The 14,672-nt window shown below is 39.2% G+C and overlaps 1 protein-coding gene across 5 annotated transcripts in view; it reads left to right on the forward strand.

Annotated features, from left to right (window-relative positions):
- Nucleotides 1-14,672, forward strand: part of fam13a (family with sequence similarity 13 member A) — a 75,950-nt gene that overhangs the window by 17,621 nt on the left and 43,657 nt on the right. For all 5 annotated transcript variants that reach the window (XM_033623949.2, XM_078166211.1, XM_078166213.1 and 2 more), the window contains 4 exons: nucleotides 2,463-2,610; nucleotides 6,542-6,631; nucleotides 7,449-7,535; nucleotides 12,675-12,907. In XM_033623949.2, the coding sequence (XP_033479840.2) occupies nucleotides 2,463-2,610; nucleotides 6,542-6,631; nucleotides 7,449-7,535; nucleotides 12,675-12,907 (558 nt within the window). The remainder of the gene's footprint in view (nucleotides 1-2,462; nucleotides 2,611-6,541; nucleotides 6,632-7,448; nucleotides 7,536-12,674; nucleotides 12,908-14,672) is intronic.

Here is a 14,672-nt window from a genome sequence, read left to right on the forward strand (position 1 = left end):
GACCATATTCAGTCTTTTACCCTTACAGTACAACCATTACTGGGGAAACACCTACGTAGGTTAACTGCGAAAAAACTGGTACATGAACAAATAAAAACACAAGTTAATCTGAGGGTATTAGCATAAAAGTATTTGTACATATTGAGCACACTGATACCCCTCTCTGTACTGGTCTCTGTCTGTGACCAAATATTCAGCCAACAGGTGGTGCTGTAGCTCATATAGAGAAGATAAAATCATGACAGTGTAGAAGCCTGCTAGGGAGACTTGTATCACATTACACCTGAATGTTTCGTCAATACGCTTTATTACATTTTGTCAGACTCTTGTATTTAAACTACTGCGCCAGATGTTTAACTTTTCATTACATCATCTAAACACCACACACACAGTAGGTTAAGAACAGTAGATGAGTCTAGTGAACACACATGAAATAAATTTTCTATCACATATATGAAACGGTTTCATTGTGTTCTCACTGTTCATAAATAAATGATGCATCAGTGGCTCCAAATCCCTGCAGCTGCTGAACTAAGTACCTCTGATCTCACTGGTCTATTTATGATGGGTTTACTGGGTGATGAGTTTCAAATTAGATTCGCACATTTCAACCAACAGCTAGTGTTCTCCTGGCTGGTGACTTTTGGGTATCTTCCAGTAACAAACTTGGATGTTAAGGCTGGGGAACCCTGCAGGATAAAAAGATCAGGTCTTACTAGAAGGAACGGAGAAGAAGAAACTGTAGTGGGTACTCTTTCATACTGTACAAGCTGTTCTCTTCATCAGAGGCTGTACGTGCGTGTGTGTGCGTGCGCTGAAGTTATATAATTAGGCTTACAGCCCAGTGTACATATCGCACAGCTGCTCAGTAGCATCAGTCATCTAGGCCAGTCATGATAATAATGTTATTGATGTATTGAAGTCGGCAAAAATGATCAAGGTCATGTTGATACATATGTATATATCCATATATGCGATATTGCCCTTGTGTGTTTGTTTACATGAGAATGACACCAACATTTTAGACAACATGATGGAAGAATAAACAGTTGGGTTTTCCTACCCTTTGTAAGACCAGGACGCAGTGGGTGGGGCTCAGGCAGCTCCAACACGTACAAATACAGACACACACACATTTATTTATGTTTCATTTATTTAGGATATTCTATAGTTTTTCACACTTCAATTCCAGTGGCTGAAAATTTGTAAGAATTAAAAGTTCATTGCCTTAAAAAGATTGTTCTTGTATCATTATGCTATTATATTATGATGATATCACTGGCATAAGATGGTTTTAAAGTGACAGCAACACCAAAAGTAGTTATCATGACAGGCTTACAGACATCGTACTCAATGTGTCAGGTTAGTTTGTGAGTGGACTTGAGTGCAGATCACAGACAAAGACACAGGTGAAGTTCAACAGGTTTATTGTCATAGTACTGTAGATGGAGAAGTGTTGAAGAGAGGGGGTGACTGGAGACAGCAGAGGGAACAGGTGGTTTGGAGAGGGGCGTGGCAGGTAGACTGGCACAGGAAACAACCAAGCAGTAATGCTTAAGGGAAACTATTCTCAAAGATACATGAGCTTGGCCTGAGCGTGGCTACTTGAGACTGGATCAGTGATCTGGCGATGAGTGGGAGGGAAGCTGGATAAGTTGTGGGTTGATGAGTTGGACAAATGATGAACTAATTACAGACAGGTGTGTAGGGAGGCTGGGTGTTGGAGCCGTAATATAGTTTTTGTTTGTTTAATTTATCCTTATCTCAACACTTGGTATATAAAAATACATATGCAGTTATGAAGCTGAACACAGGGTGGAGCATTTATGTGTGAAGTGCGTATAGGTGAGCTCCAGGTAGTGGGAATCAGGTATGTAGAATGGGAAGCAAACAGTTTTTGACCATGTTATGGAAGCATGTTGAAAAGCATTAAGCGTTGGCATGGAACAGGATAGACTGCCATATCTAAATAGATAACATGCACTGGACATTGGTTTATTCTTAGCTCAGAACACATGTCCGGAACAAGTTCACCTGTTCGCCCCTTAGTGGCTTGTTTAGACATTTTGGTTTTTAAAAGTCACTACACTGGGTCCAGATTATCCAGGATGAGAATGAGACAAACACAGATACAAATGCGGGGTCAAACTGGGGACATGGAAGACAAGAGGAGTTGTACGCAGGGAAACACAAAAGAGAGACGGGCACATTAAGGTGGCTAAATTCTTCTTTGTCAATCAGATTTAAGACTGACTTTTAATTTCTGTATCAAAATCACTGTTGGATTATTTCAGTGCTGCAAATGAAAGAAAAAAAATGAGTTGATTAAATTTGCAACTTTATTTTTACTGCTAATTTAATTGAATTTTGATTTGTTTAAAGTGCAACAGTCATGTGTAAAAAATTGGATGAAATCTGAAGTGTCTGCTGTAATTTTTGTTTTTTCTTTCCCTCTTTTCCAGCGTGGCTCCTGGTTTCGAAGCAATGAAGGACCAGAATATCTGTAACAAGATCATGGTCAAGCTCATCCAGAACTACAGCAACATATTTGAGACCGCCACAGACGGAGGAGGCTGCGCAGAAGAACTGTCGACCCTTATTACTGTCAAGGTGTTGTATACTCAGAGGAACACCAGATGCTAATGTTTATATGAAGTGGATCTGTGCTGGTGGTCAGCACAGTGTAATGCAGCTGGTAAGACAGCTACTGTGAGTCACATGCTGTGCCCATGCACTTGAAACAGTATGAGTTCTTCTCTGGCCTGCGACCTCACCCTGTGCCCATCTATTGGAGGAGCAATAGTTGAAAATTACAGGCTTATATAATGTCAAGCTTAAATTGATTCAACTATTGATCTTATATCACAGCCTCACAGGGAAGACTCCTCCACAGGTAGCTGTTCTGGGTCTCTGGATGTTGATTTATATTTGCTGCTTCGATGGCTGATGTCTTTATTGATTAGCTAGTTTAACTGGTCTGCTGGTTTTCCTGGCAGCATCTTGCTGCTGCATCTGTAGCTAGCTGAGGAAAATGTGCCTGCGAGAAGCAAACCAAGCAGCAGTTGTGTAAATATATTTTGGTTGTTATTTATTTTCAGTACATTTTTTTCTTGTTTTATGAGAGAGTTGAGCAGAGCAGAGTTGCAGCCAGGCAGGTTTTCTCTCTCTCTATTTTTTTGAATTTTTATTTCCAAAATTGAGGGTTAGTTCTTTGAAAACTGTGTGTCTCAAAATCAGCAATTTTTACTCAAGCAAAAAAGAAAGTGTTTTTTGTGCATTGTTCAGGGTTTTACTGGTTTGTTTAGCATCAAAAAATAAATTAAATTCCTGGACAATGACTCCTCCCCCAAAAAAATTCTTGTGGGTTGAAATAGTGAATCTTTTATTGTATTTATTTTTTTAAAATTTCTTTATTGTATTTAATATATATACAGTACAGGCCAAAAGTTTGGACACACCTTCTCATTCAATGCGTTTTCTTTATTTTCATGACTATTTACATTGTAGATTCTCACTGAAGGCATCAAAACTATGAATGAACACATGTGGAGTTATGTACTTAACAAAAAAAGGTGAAATAACTGAAAACATGTTTTATATTCTAGTTTCTTCAAAACAGCCACCCTTTGCTCTGATTACTGCTTTGCACACTCTTGGCATTCTCTCGATGAGCTTCAAGAGGTAGTCACCTGAAATGGTTTCCACTTCACAGGTGTGCCTTATCAGGGTTAATTAGTGGAATTTCTTGCTTTATCAATGGGGTTGGGACCATCAGTTGTGTTGTGCAGAAGTCAGGTTAATACACAGCCGACAGCCCTATTGGACAACTGTTAAAATTCATATTATGGCAAGAACCAATCAGCTAACTAAAGAAAAACGAGTGGCCATCATTACTTTAAGAAATGAAGGTCAGTCAGTCCGGAAAATTGCAAAAACTTTAAATGTGTCCCCAAGTGGAGTCGCAAAAACCATCAAGCGCTACAACGAAACTGGCACACATGAGGATCGACCCAGGAAAGGAAGACCAAGAGTCACCTCTGCTTCTGAGGATAAGTTCATCCGAGTCACCAGCCTCAGAAATCGCAAGTTAACATCAACTCAGATCAGAGACCAGATGAATGCCACACAGAGTTCTAGCAGCAGACCCATCTCTAGAACAACTGTTAAGAGGAGACTGCGCCAATCAGGCCTTCATGGTCAAATAGCTGCTAGGAAACCACTGCTAAGGAGAGGCAACAAGCAGAAGAGATTTGTTTGGGCCAAGAAACACAAGGAATGGACATTAGACCAGTGGAAATCTGTGCTTTGGTCTGATGAGTCCAAATTTGAGATCTTTGGTTCCAACCGCCGTGTCTTTGTGAGACGCAGAAAAGATGAACGGATGGATTCCACATGCCTGGTTCCCACTGTGAAGCATGGAGGAGGAGGTGTGATGGTGTGGGGGTGTTTTGCTGGTGACACTGTTGGGGATTTATTCAAAATTGAAGGCACACTGAACCAGCATGGCTACCACAGCATCCTGCAGCGACATGCCATCCCATCCGGTTTGCGTTTAGTTGGACGATCATTTATTTTTCAACAGGACAATGACCCCAAACACACCTCCAGGCTGTGTAAGGGCTATTTGACCAAGAAGGAGAGTGATGGAGTGCTGCGGCAGATGACCTGGCCTCCACAGTCACCGGACCTGAACCCAATCCAGATGGTTTGGGGTGAGCTGGACCGCAGAGTGAAGGCAAAGGGGCCAACAAGTGCTAAACACCTCTGGGAACTCCTTCAAGACTGTTGGAAAATCATTTCAGGTGACTACCTCTTGAAGCTCATCGAGAGAATGCCAAGAGTGTGCAAAGCAGTAATCAGAGCAAAGGGTGGCTGTTTTGAAGAAACTAGAATATAAAACATGTTTTCAGTTATTTCACCTTTTTTTGTTAAGTACATAACTCCACATGTGTTCATTCATAGTTTTGATGCCTTCAGTGTGAATCTACAATGTAAATAGTCATGAAAATAAAGAAAACGCATTGAATGAGAAGGTGTGTCCAAACTTTTGGCCTGTACTGTATATATATATATATGTGTGTATGTATATATATATATATATATATATATATATATATATATATATATATATATATATATATATATTTTTTTTTTTAAATAGTTCGGTTGAACTGACATTAGCCTATAAACTATCCACCAATGTAGCATAAATGTTTCTAAATCTCCCCAATACTTTGGAAAAGTGAGTATCTTTAATGCAATCTACAGCCCATGTAAAAATATCTAACTTATGCATATTTCACCCAGGGGGACCTCATGTGAGCATAACAGAGAGGTCAGAGAATCATAGCTGTGTGCTTTATAGTGTTACAGTGCAAACAGAGAGACACTTACCATCTTAGTTTGCATGACATATTCTTAAGACTTAATTGTTTTTATTCAAAATGCACTAAGGCAGTGCATAAAATCAAAATAAATTTAATTTTGTTCCAGTCCAGTAAAAAAAAGTGAAATTTAGGGAGTATTTGCTGCTCGGGTATAGCAGCAGTATGATCAACTATCATCTCACATGCAGAACTGTAAAACTTTGGCACTTTTGGAAAGACATCCTTCACCACAGTCTATAGCAAACGTCTTGATAGTTGATTGATGACAGTGTTATTGGCAAGAAACGTGACACAGGCCATTTGATGCCATCGAGATTTAGCTCCCTGTGTCTTTGACCTATCACCTCTTCTCTCAGGGTACCCTTCCTACCGTTTTTAACGTCATCAAACATAGTGTCAGGTTCCCATGTGACACTACGCTTACCATGCAAAATAAAACTGCTGAAGATGTTAATATTCAAGAAATTAAGTGATCATCACATGCAACCTGAGCTCATGAAATACAAACGTCCAGATTCCTAGTAGCTATAAAATAAAATGGACATAGTGCAGATGTGGTGTCATTTTTATGCAGATAACATTTCCAAATGTCTGTGCTGTGTTGTGAATACCTGTAAGGGCACAGCCACATGAGACCCCGCTGACCTATGGGAAACCCTCTGTCAGAATGAGATTGTCTTACACACAAACATGCAGACATACACTCACACATAAACACTAATGCATATGCACAGGCACGCATGGCCTACTTAGGCCCCTTGGCTCCTGACCCTCCTGTTAATGCCTTTGAACGCAGCACATGTGATCACCGGTGTTGCCTTTTCTCTCGGTCACAAAATGCTCATGAGCAGCAGGAGAGCAAGAAAGTGTTTATGTTAGTGTATGTGTTTGTGGATGCATATTGTCAACCTGTTAAAATCTATTCTGAACCCTGTTGTGAAGGCTCACAGAAGACAAGCAAAAGCAGAGCACACATACCCAGGAGTTCCTCTAAAATGACTCCCTCATGTATCATAGCCACTGTTTATGCCACAGTTATAAAAGGACAAAGCTTCCTGGCCTCTGTTAAACATGATCTGTTGCTCCTTTTTTTACTCTACTGTATGTTAGATGTGTACTACAATTGTGACCATCTTCTTCTGTCCTCTTTCTAGTCTCAGGAGGCACACATGACAGATGCAGGCACAAAGAGGTCACCCAGCCACCTCAATGCAGACACACAAACACCGGCTTCTCCAACAAAGGTGTGTGATCATCTTTACAACAGCATGTGTGCATCTTTGTGTATATGTTAATACTCCTCGGTGTACCTGTCATGGAAGTCTTTGTCTGAGTCTGTGTGCTGTGAAATGCAGTGTGCTTGTTTATGCGTGACATTCCTGGGTCAAACTTGCATGAGCCATTCAAATTCCCTCACATAGTCCTTTTTAACACCACCCATGTGATCTGTGTGACGTGATTAACATAACATGGGCATGTTTTGGAAAAGCTGTTTCCCAGCACCAAAGCCATTTCTGTGTGCGTCTGTGTAGGTTTCTGTGAGCTTTAAAGATGTTATCAGTGTCAGCTGACTCGTGCTTACTGACGACAATGGTAATTGGGTCACTCAGTGCAGATAAATGATGACCTTTATAGTAATATGCTGCTGATACTACTAAAAATTATCATTTGTTCTCAGGATAGGAGTCTTTAGAAGAAGCACTTTTCAGATTTGCATTTTACACTTGCTAATACTATGAAAAAGGTTCGTCTGTTCTAGAGAAAACATCAAGTGCACTGCAGGAGCTATTGTATTGTTAGTGTCGCATTTACACTAAGTAGAGTTAGAGTTTTCTCTGGGTACTTGAGCTTCCTTCCACAATTCAAAGACATGCAGGTTACTCAGTTATATACTGAGGAAAACATAGTCATGAATATTATATTCCATTTATGTCAATATATCCCCCTAAATCCTACATACTGGACCTTTAACTGCCTTTGTACTGTTGTAAAAGTAATGTTTCTTTGTATTTGAAATCTTGATCTCTTTATTTTGCATTTTCTCTTCTTTCTTTTTCCAAGGCTGGACAAAAAACCCCACCACCAAATGCAGAGATTCTGAACAAATCCTCCACCAACACTCCAAAGGCGAGGCAAAGGAAAAAGAAGGTACAGAAAATGACAGTTTGATACTGTCATTAGGTGCTGTGATTAATTGTGGTTGTATACAGGGGATGGCCTAACAGTTTACGACTGTCTATATTTCTCACTCTTTCCCATAAATACTTCCTGCTTTCTTATCTGCTGCATTGCCTTGGTGCTGCTGATTAGCCTGAGGTCATCTTGCAGACAGCCTCTGATGCATGTGGCCTCGATGCCAGGTCACATGATGTGATTTGATAAAGGCAATCTGCTGCAGGAAACAACAACACACTTATATGCAGCGAGAGACAAACAGGGGCTGTGGTATGCCATTCAAACTGTGTTGTGGTATTATTACAGATGGACCCTGCCATTAAAGCGGCATTGGGGCATGAATTTAATTATAATTAAGGCTCAGAAGTTTCCTGTTTGTCCACATAGTAATGGAGCTCTGGCTTCATTATTATTGTTATTTTTATCAAGGTCAATATGAGAGCTACATTTAACAAGGTAAATACTGTATTCATTCACGTGTGTATATGTGATAAAGCAATGAGTAATTTTTATGAGTTCGGCTTCAGTTTGACAACAACAACGGATATTATCTCGCTGTGGTTCTTTCAACTGCAGTTGTAAACAATGCTCTGATGCCATAAATGCAGTGAACATATCAAGACCAGTGTCACTGCAGAGATAAAAGAAATGCTGACTGACAGCAAGATAAGCTCAGGAGGGTTAAAATGTCCGCTGCTGAAGGATGTTTGTTTCCCTCACTGCCTCAGTGAAAGAGCTTTGCTATAAGCATAGCTGTATGTAACTAAACCTTAAGCATGCATTTAAATACCTGTAGTTACTTCAACCTTTTAACCAAGACTGTAACACTATCTCTGCTGCTTTTACTGTGTGTGTAGGTGCACAGCTATTCACCAAGCTAAACACACTTGCATTAAAGGTTGATGGCAGCAGAGATCCTTTGAGGTTTCTACTGAAAGCAAGTGTGAAACTGTGAAACAGTTTTGGACACAAATTTAATGACGGACTAAAAGTACTGTTAAAATAAGTTAGTTAGTAGGATAAAGGAAACTGGATTCACAAAAGTATAGACTGCTGCATCACCACTGAAAGATCAACATTAAGTTCTCATGGGTGGTAAAACAAATAGATACTCATCAGTTAGCCCAGTAATTCAATTCAGTAGTTAACTTAACTTGAATGTTACATTAGCAATACATTAGTTCCAGATAGCTTGTATGATGGTAAGCATGGTTAGCAGTACATTGATCACAGAGAAACTAAATTGTACTAAATCACAAGTCAATAATCATAACAGCAGCTGTAATAAAAAGAGAAGTGCCCCAACAAGGACATTAGGGGAGTAGGAGATGCTTGTGTGGACAAAGTCTGACAAAATGGTGGATGTAACAACAATCATTCTATTTATATAGCACTTTTCAGAAAGAAGTTAAACAGCACTTTACCGAGACATAACAACAAGAGAAATCACCAGATAAATAATAGATGAAAGAGAGATTTGAAAGCCGAAACAGAGCTAGCCTGCCTGCTCCTCCTCCAGCAGGTCATTCCAGAGTCATTGGGCCGTGACTCCAAAGGCTCTGTCTCCTCTGGTTTTTAGCCTTGACCTAGGAATATCTAACAGACCTCTACGAGAGGATTTCAGGCAGTATTCAGGCTCAGGAAGGGGTTAGTAAGTCAGTGATGTAGCAATTAGCAGTAAACTAATAGAACAATATTAGGAGTTTGTCTTGTTCGGGACATTTTGAAAAACTAAACCCATTAACTGCTGTTTCATATAGCTACAGCTGACACCAACACTGTCTCCTCACTTCATATGAAAATGAAAGCATCATTTACTGAAAAATGCTTGACCTTCTTAATAATTTATCAAGTCATTCATCATCACTATAAATATTAACTTTTACAGCTGCATTTACCAAACACTCCTCCTCTATAAAATCTGTTTCACTCTCAAGGCCAGACTTTGCACAGATTTGGCCTTGGTAATTGCAACTAAAGATACAGTTAAAAGTATACGTTTTAGACTGATCGCCACTCACACACTGTCAGAGCTACACTGTTTGTTTGGCACTGCGGTGCTGCGAGGCAAAGGTGAAATAGGTCTACAAGTGTTACTGTATTATCAGCCTTAGGCCAACAGACACACCCACGCACACTCATATTAGAAAGCCTGGAGCATGCCTGCTGTACCTGTTTTTTTTTTATGACGGTAATCTGTGTTTTGTTGAACACAGAGATGTTTATGTCCATACATGAGCTTTGGACTCCAACTGTGCACAGTTATTATGGGTAGATTAGTATTATATTATTCCTTGTTGTTGAATAAATATAGCATTGAACGAAAGCCACCTGTAGCTATGGGAGGACCACAAATATATTTGAATATTTTTTTCAGAATGTTAGCTCATACTACTGCTTATACAAACAACCACTGTTTTGAAAACAATGGGGAAAGTAGTCGTGCAAGCAGGAACAGGTATGGATCATATTGCATAGACACTTTGAATGAGCTGCCACCAGCCAGTGAACAGAGATTGGTTTACAGGGGTACGTGTCGTTTAAAGGCCAGCTACAACCACCTTTTCATTGTTGCAGATTATAGAAGAGAAAGTAAAAGTTCTAAATATTTTATTTGGCAGTCTTTTGAGAATTTAGCCACAAACCTTCAAATTATTAGTTAATCCATGATTTAGAAACCAGGTCATATCCTCATTTTGGTCTGTCAGGCTTCTTTGCCATCTGGCCTATTTAGCTCCCACTTGTTGTTGCTCTGTTTGAGCTCTTTTTTATGCATAGACAGAAACTGAGAAGCAGGACAGGAGGCGGCATGACGGGTCAGTGGTTAACACTTACTGACCTGCAGTTTGATTTTTAGCTATGTCTGTTTGGAGTTTCCATGACTGTGTCTGAAATCATTCACTGTTTAGTGTATAGCCAGTATATACACTCTAGTGAATGATTGTAGACACACTACGTCATTCATGTTATTTTGTAGTGTGTGTGTGTATCAAGTGAGAAATATTATACCCTTCATAGTGGACTCAAATTAGCTTTGAACTCACCATAACTACCATCATGCATTGCTCAGACGTAATACGTAAATTTAGCACTCACAGTGCCAGATGACAGGAATGAAACAAGTAGTGTTAGTCTACTTTCAATTTTATAAAGAAACTGGTGGGAAATGGATGCATTGAGGACTCTAAATTTGTTGCGAAGTAGCTGTATGAATCTGGTGATTTGTCACTGATCAGATTTGTTTGATAAAGTTTTTATAGATTTTTCCTGTAAAGTAAAATAGTTATACAAAAACAAAAGAACAACAGACAAAACACATAATTGGAACACCCCAACTACATAAATTAACCATCCATCTCACCAACACTGTTGTAGTTCATTATCACAACACCCTTTTTTTGGAAAATCCTTTATTAGTCCCACAGTGGGAAAATCAGCACCGTTACAGCATCCAAGGGGACAGTGCAAAACAAGAAGCATCAGTAGAAAATATAATAAGTTAACAGTCGCAGTCACATTATTACACACAGGAAGTATATATGTTACACAGTTTAAGACATAGTGATATTATGCCTGAGTGATGACTGATGATTGTAAACAGTAAAAAAGCAAATTATAATAAATATACAGGCTGAGATGGTTGAACTCACGTTATAGTACATATGGAGTGTGGATATTGAACCGTTTAGTATACACTTTTATATTTATTATGTATAGATTGTATATTATGGTATGTATTTTTCACCTGGATTTTTTTAAATAGATTTATTTAGTCATCTTATAGGTATAGTACACTGAAATTTTGTAAGCATAGACAAGACATCTTTTTTTTTTCTTTTTCTTTTATACATCCACCCCCACCCCAACCCCGACGGTCCTACAAAAAATAAAATAAAATAAAATAAATAAATGAATAAAAAATAAATAATAATAAATAAATCATAATAAAAATAAAATAAAAAGTTTAAAAAAAAATAAAATTAAACACACACCTTCTTCTGTCTTAACATAATGGTTGAGTCTGTGACAATATAGAGGGAAATGTAAATGGAAAATAATCCAAAACAATCCCTAGTTAGATTAAATGTCAACATGTATTGACAACGTGTGTACCATAAATAAATATTTTATTTATTCTGAAATGTCCTCAGTTTGCATATTCCACCTGGATTTTAGGATGAAAATAAACAAGCTAATTTCCACATTAATTTTTCCCCTTTTTCCTTCCTTTTCCTGCTATGTGGTTTTCTGTGGATGACAAATTTAGCTAAATCAATTTCAAAGCCCTGAGGGGCAAAATCCATAACAGATCTAGATGAAGAAGCTTGTGGAGCTAATTATAAAGATTCACCCATTAACTGCACCACTGACTAAATGGAGGCAGCATCCATAGATTTTAAAACAACCCATTAAGTACAAACCCAAATGGAAATGTTCTGCTGATAATTGGTGTAAAGAAAAAACAAAGAAGGCCTTTTAATTCAACCGACAGGCGTTTATCCAGAGCCAGGCCTCTTTTAGCAGTGGGTGTTTTTGACCATTATCAATATTAAGCCTCTGGCGTCAGACCCATTTCATACTCTGTTTACCACAGCGAGCAGGCTATTTGGCCCCAGTGTTCATTAGCAGGCATACGAGTGCTCTCCATATATACTAAGAGAAAGCTCTGTGACACATTCTTTAACACTTCTCCCAGGCGTCCTTGGTTGAGACTCAGTAAAAAAAATGCAGAAGGGTACTCACAATGTGGCTGTAATTAGGTTAAGGTTCTTCTCCTACACTACAGTCGGCAGTTCACGCTGTTTATACCCACTCAGGGTCAGCACGGTAAGACAAACATCAGTCTAACCTTACAGCTTTACAGGCTAACCTTTTCTCCCCTCTCCCTTTGTGGGTCTTTTATTGCTGCATACTTCACCTCAGGAGATCTTCAAATGTTTTATAGTAACCTGAGAAAGGGCTGAAAGCTCCAGTGTGTTACTCTGTACGTGTGTCTTGATTGTGCCAAAATGTTCGCACTTGTGTATCACGTACCTCTCGTGCTGTCTCATATTTCCTGTCACGAGACTCACCTGTTGTTTGCATCTCTCTTTCTTTCTCTCTGCGAAATAGGTGAAGAAAGGGAAGAGTGACGGGATGACTCAAGTCATCCCTCAGCCCAGCCGCTCTGCTGGGCTGCCCCGTGCAAGGTCCCACACCATACCAATAATTTTGCCGCTGACCTCAGAGCTTAGAAGTCCCAGTCCAGAGCCGATGGAGACAGCTCACCAAGACACCGCAGATGCTGCTTCGCCACTCAGCGAGCGCGATATTAGCCCCTCTGGCAGCATGGATGCCATCAGCAGGTCAGTGTGTATGGTCAGAGAGCATGCACCTGTGTCTGTGTCAAATGTTTTTTGCAAGTTGCAGAAATGGGATAATAGTAATTTTACAGAAATTATTTTATGATCCATTTTGTTTTAAAACTAGAGCTTAGAGCCATATTAATGGTGGACGTTCAGAAATGTACAGAGATTAACCGACAATTTCAGACACATGTTCTGAGTTACATCACTGGAAATTAAATTCATTGCAGAGTTTAGTCAGAAATTACTATTTATAGATGCTTTATGTGCACTTTAGGTATCCTCCATGCGCCACAAACAGAATTCACTTACTCTGTGAAATACAGTCAGTTCTCTAGCAGTTCATCAGGATCACAGTCTGTAGATATGATCACTTAGCACCGCTGTAAAATAAAACTTAGGGTTATATAACACAAAATAAAACTTCACTGCTACGTACATAACACAAACTATTGAACAATTTCTATTTTAAATTTGTGATGTCCATTTTAATCTTAATGTGGAAAACTAGTGCGGGATTGTAGTGATGGTAAATAGGTAATGACTACTGTTTGCGTAGGTGATGTGCTGTCAGTTGAGTGTGAGGATGAAGAATCTTGACAGTGATCAAGGATCTAAAGTCCAAGCCTGGTGGCAATGCTTCTTTGGCATGCAAACAAGCCTATTATAAGAAGCTGAAACTGGAACCACTTGGTGTTGAGTGTCCCTGGTCCTGGAATAGCAAGACTACAGCTGTGTCTGTTGTTGGGGCTCTTGCTGCTTTAACCGGGAGTTTAGGTTAGCATTAGCCTGGGCTGTGAACACACCTGCACTGTTTGGCTGAAAATCTTACTGGCGCACTGTTTCAAACCTTTTCTCACACACTCCATATCCAGAGTTTATCCACTGTGTATGTTTTCAGAGATTTTGCCTCCTGTGTTTGAAATATAGTGACGTTGAGTATAGCCACTTTAGGATAAGGCATACGTAGAATCTGTCGCAGTGGAAAAACTATCAAGTATAATGTGGAGCAAAGGACAAAATGTCATATGTGTGATGTAGAAGGTGAGAAATGATGACGCTGTTTTGGCCTCTATTACGGCTTGGAGGACAAACTGCTGACCTTTAGTTTGACATTAATCAGGGTTTAAAACCATGTCAGCACCAGATCCATTAACACATTACATAAAAGTTTAGTATGACACAACCAGTGGTGTGCTCTCACATACCTGGGTACTGAATTTCAAATCTCACAGCACCTGCCCATGTATTTTTTATTATTAAATGAATGAAAATAATAGATACTAAAACATAATTTGCATTACAGGTTTTGTGGATTGTATTTTTATCTTAGAATATGTAATACTTTTTTCTAGTTTTATTGATAATAGCAGGTTTACATTATCTATCAAAAATCAAATACTTTTTAGGCTCTGTGTTTGAAAAAGTCGACCTTATTAAGTTTTTTATCCCCAAGATAATGAACAGTATTGCATGTGCGACCTAAAATTTGCGAACTCAACAAGTGTAACCATGGTCTCTTAATGCAGCAGATGTTTGTGTCTACATTAAGTGGCAAATATAATACTTCAAGGTGGTAACAGCTTTCCTCACCGTGCCAGGATACCAATAAATCTGCGGGTGGATTTTCCCCACACCCTGAAATCCTTCTTGTCAGGTCGCATCGGGTGACTGAAGTACAGACAGCGTGACAGGGGACCCCAGCGAAGTGCGTCAGCTCTCTGGTATTTACAAATAGACACCGGCAGTGTGCAAAAAGCGTAAA

The sequence above is a fragment of the Epinephelus lanceolatus genome, chromosome 3, assembly GCF_041903045.1.
Source record: "Epinephelus lanceolatus isolate andai-2023 chromosome 3, ASM4190304v1, whole genome shotgun sequence".
Classification (NCBI taxonomy): domain Eukaryota; kingdom Metazoa; phylum Chordata; class Actinopteri; order Perciformes; family Serranidae; genus Epinephelus; species Epinephelus lanceolatus.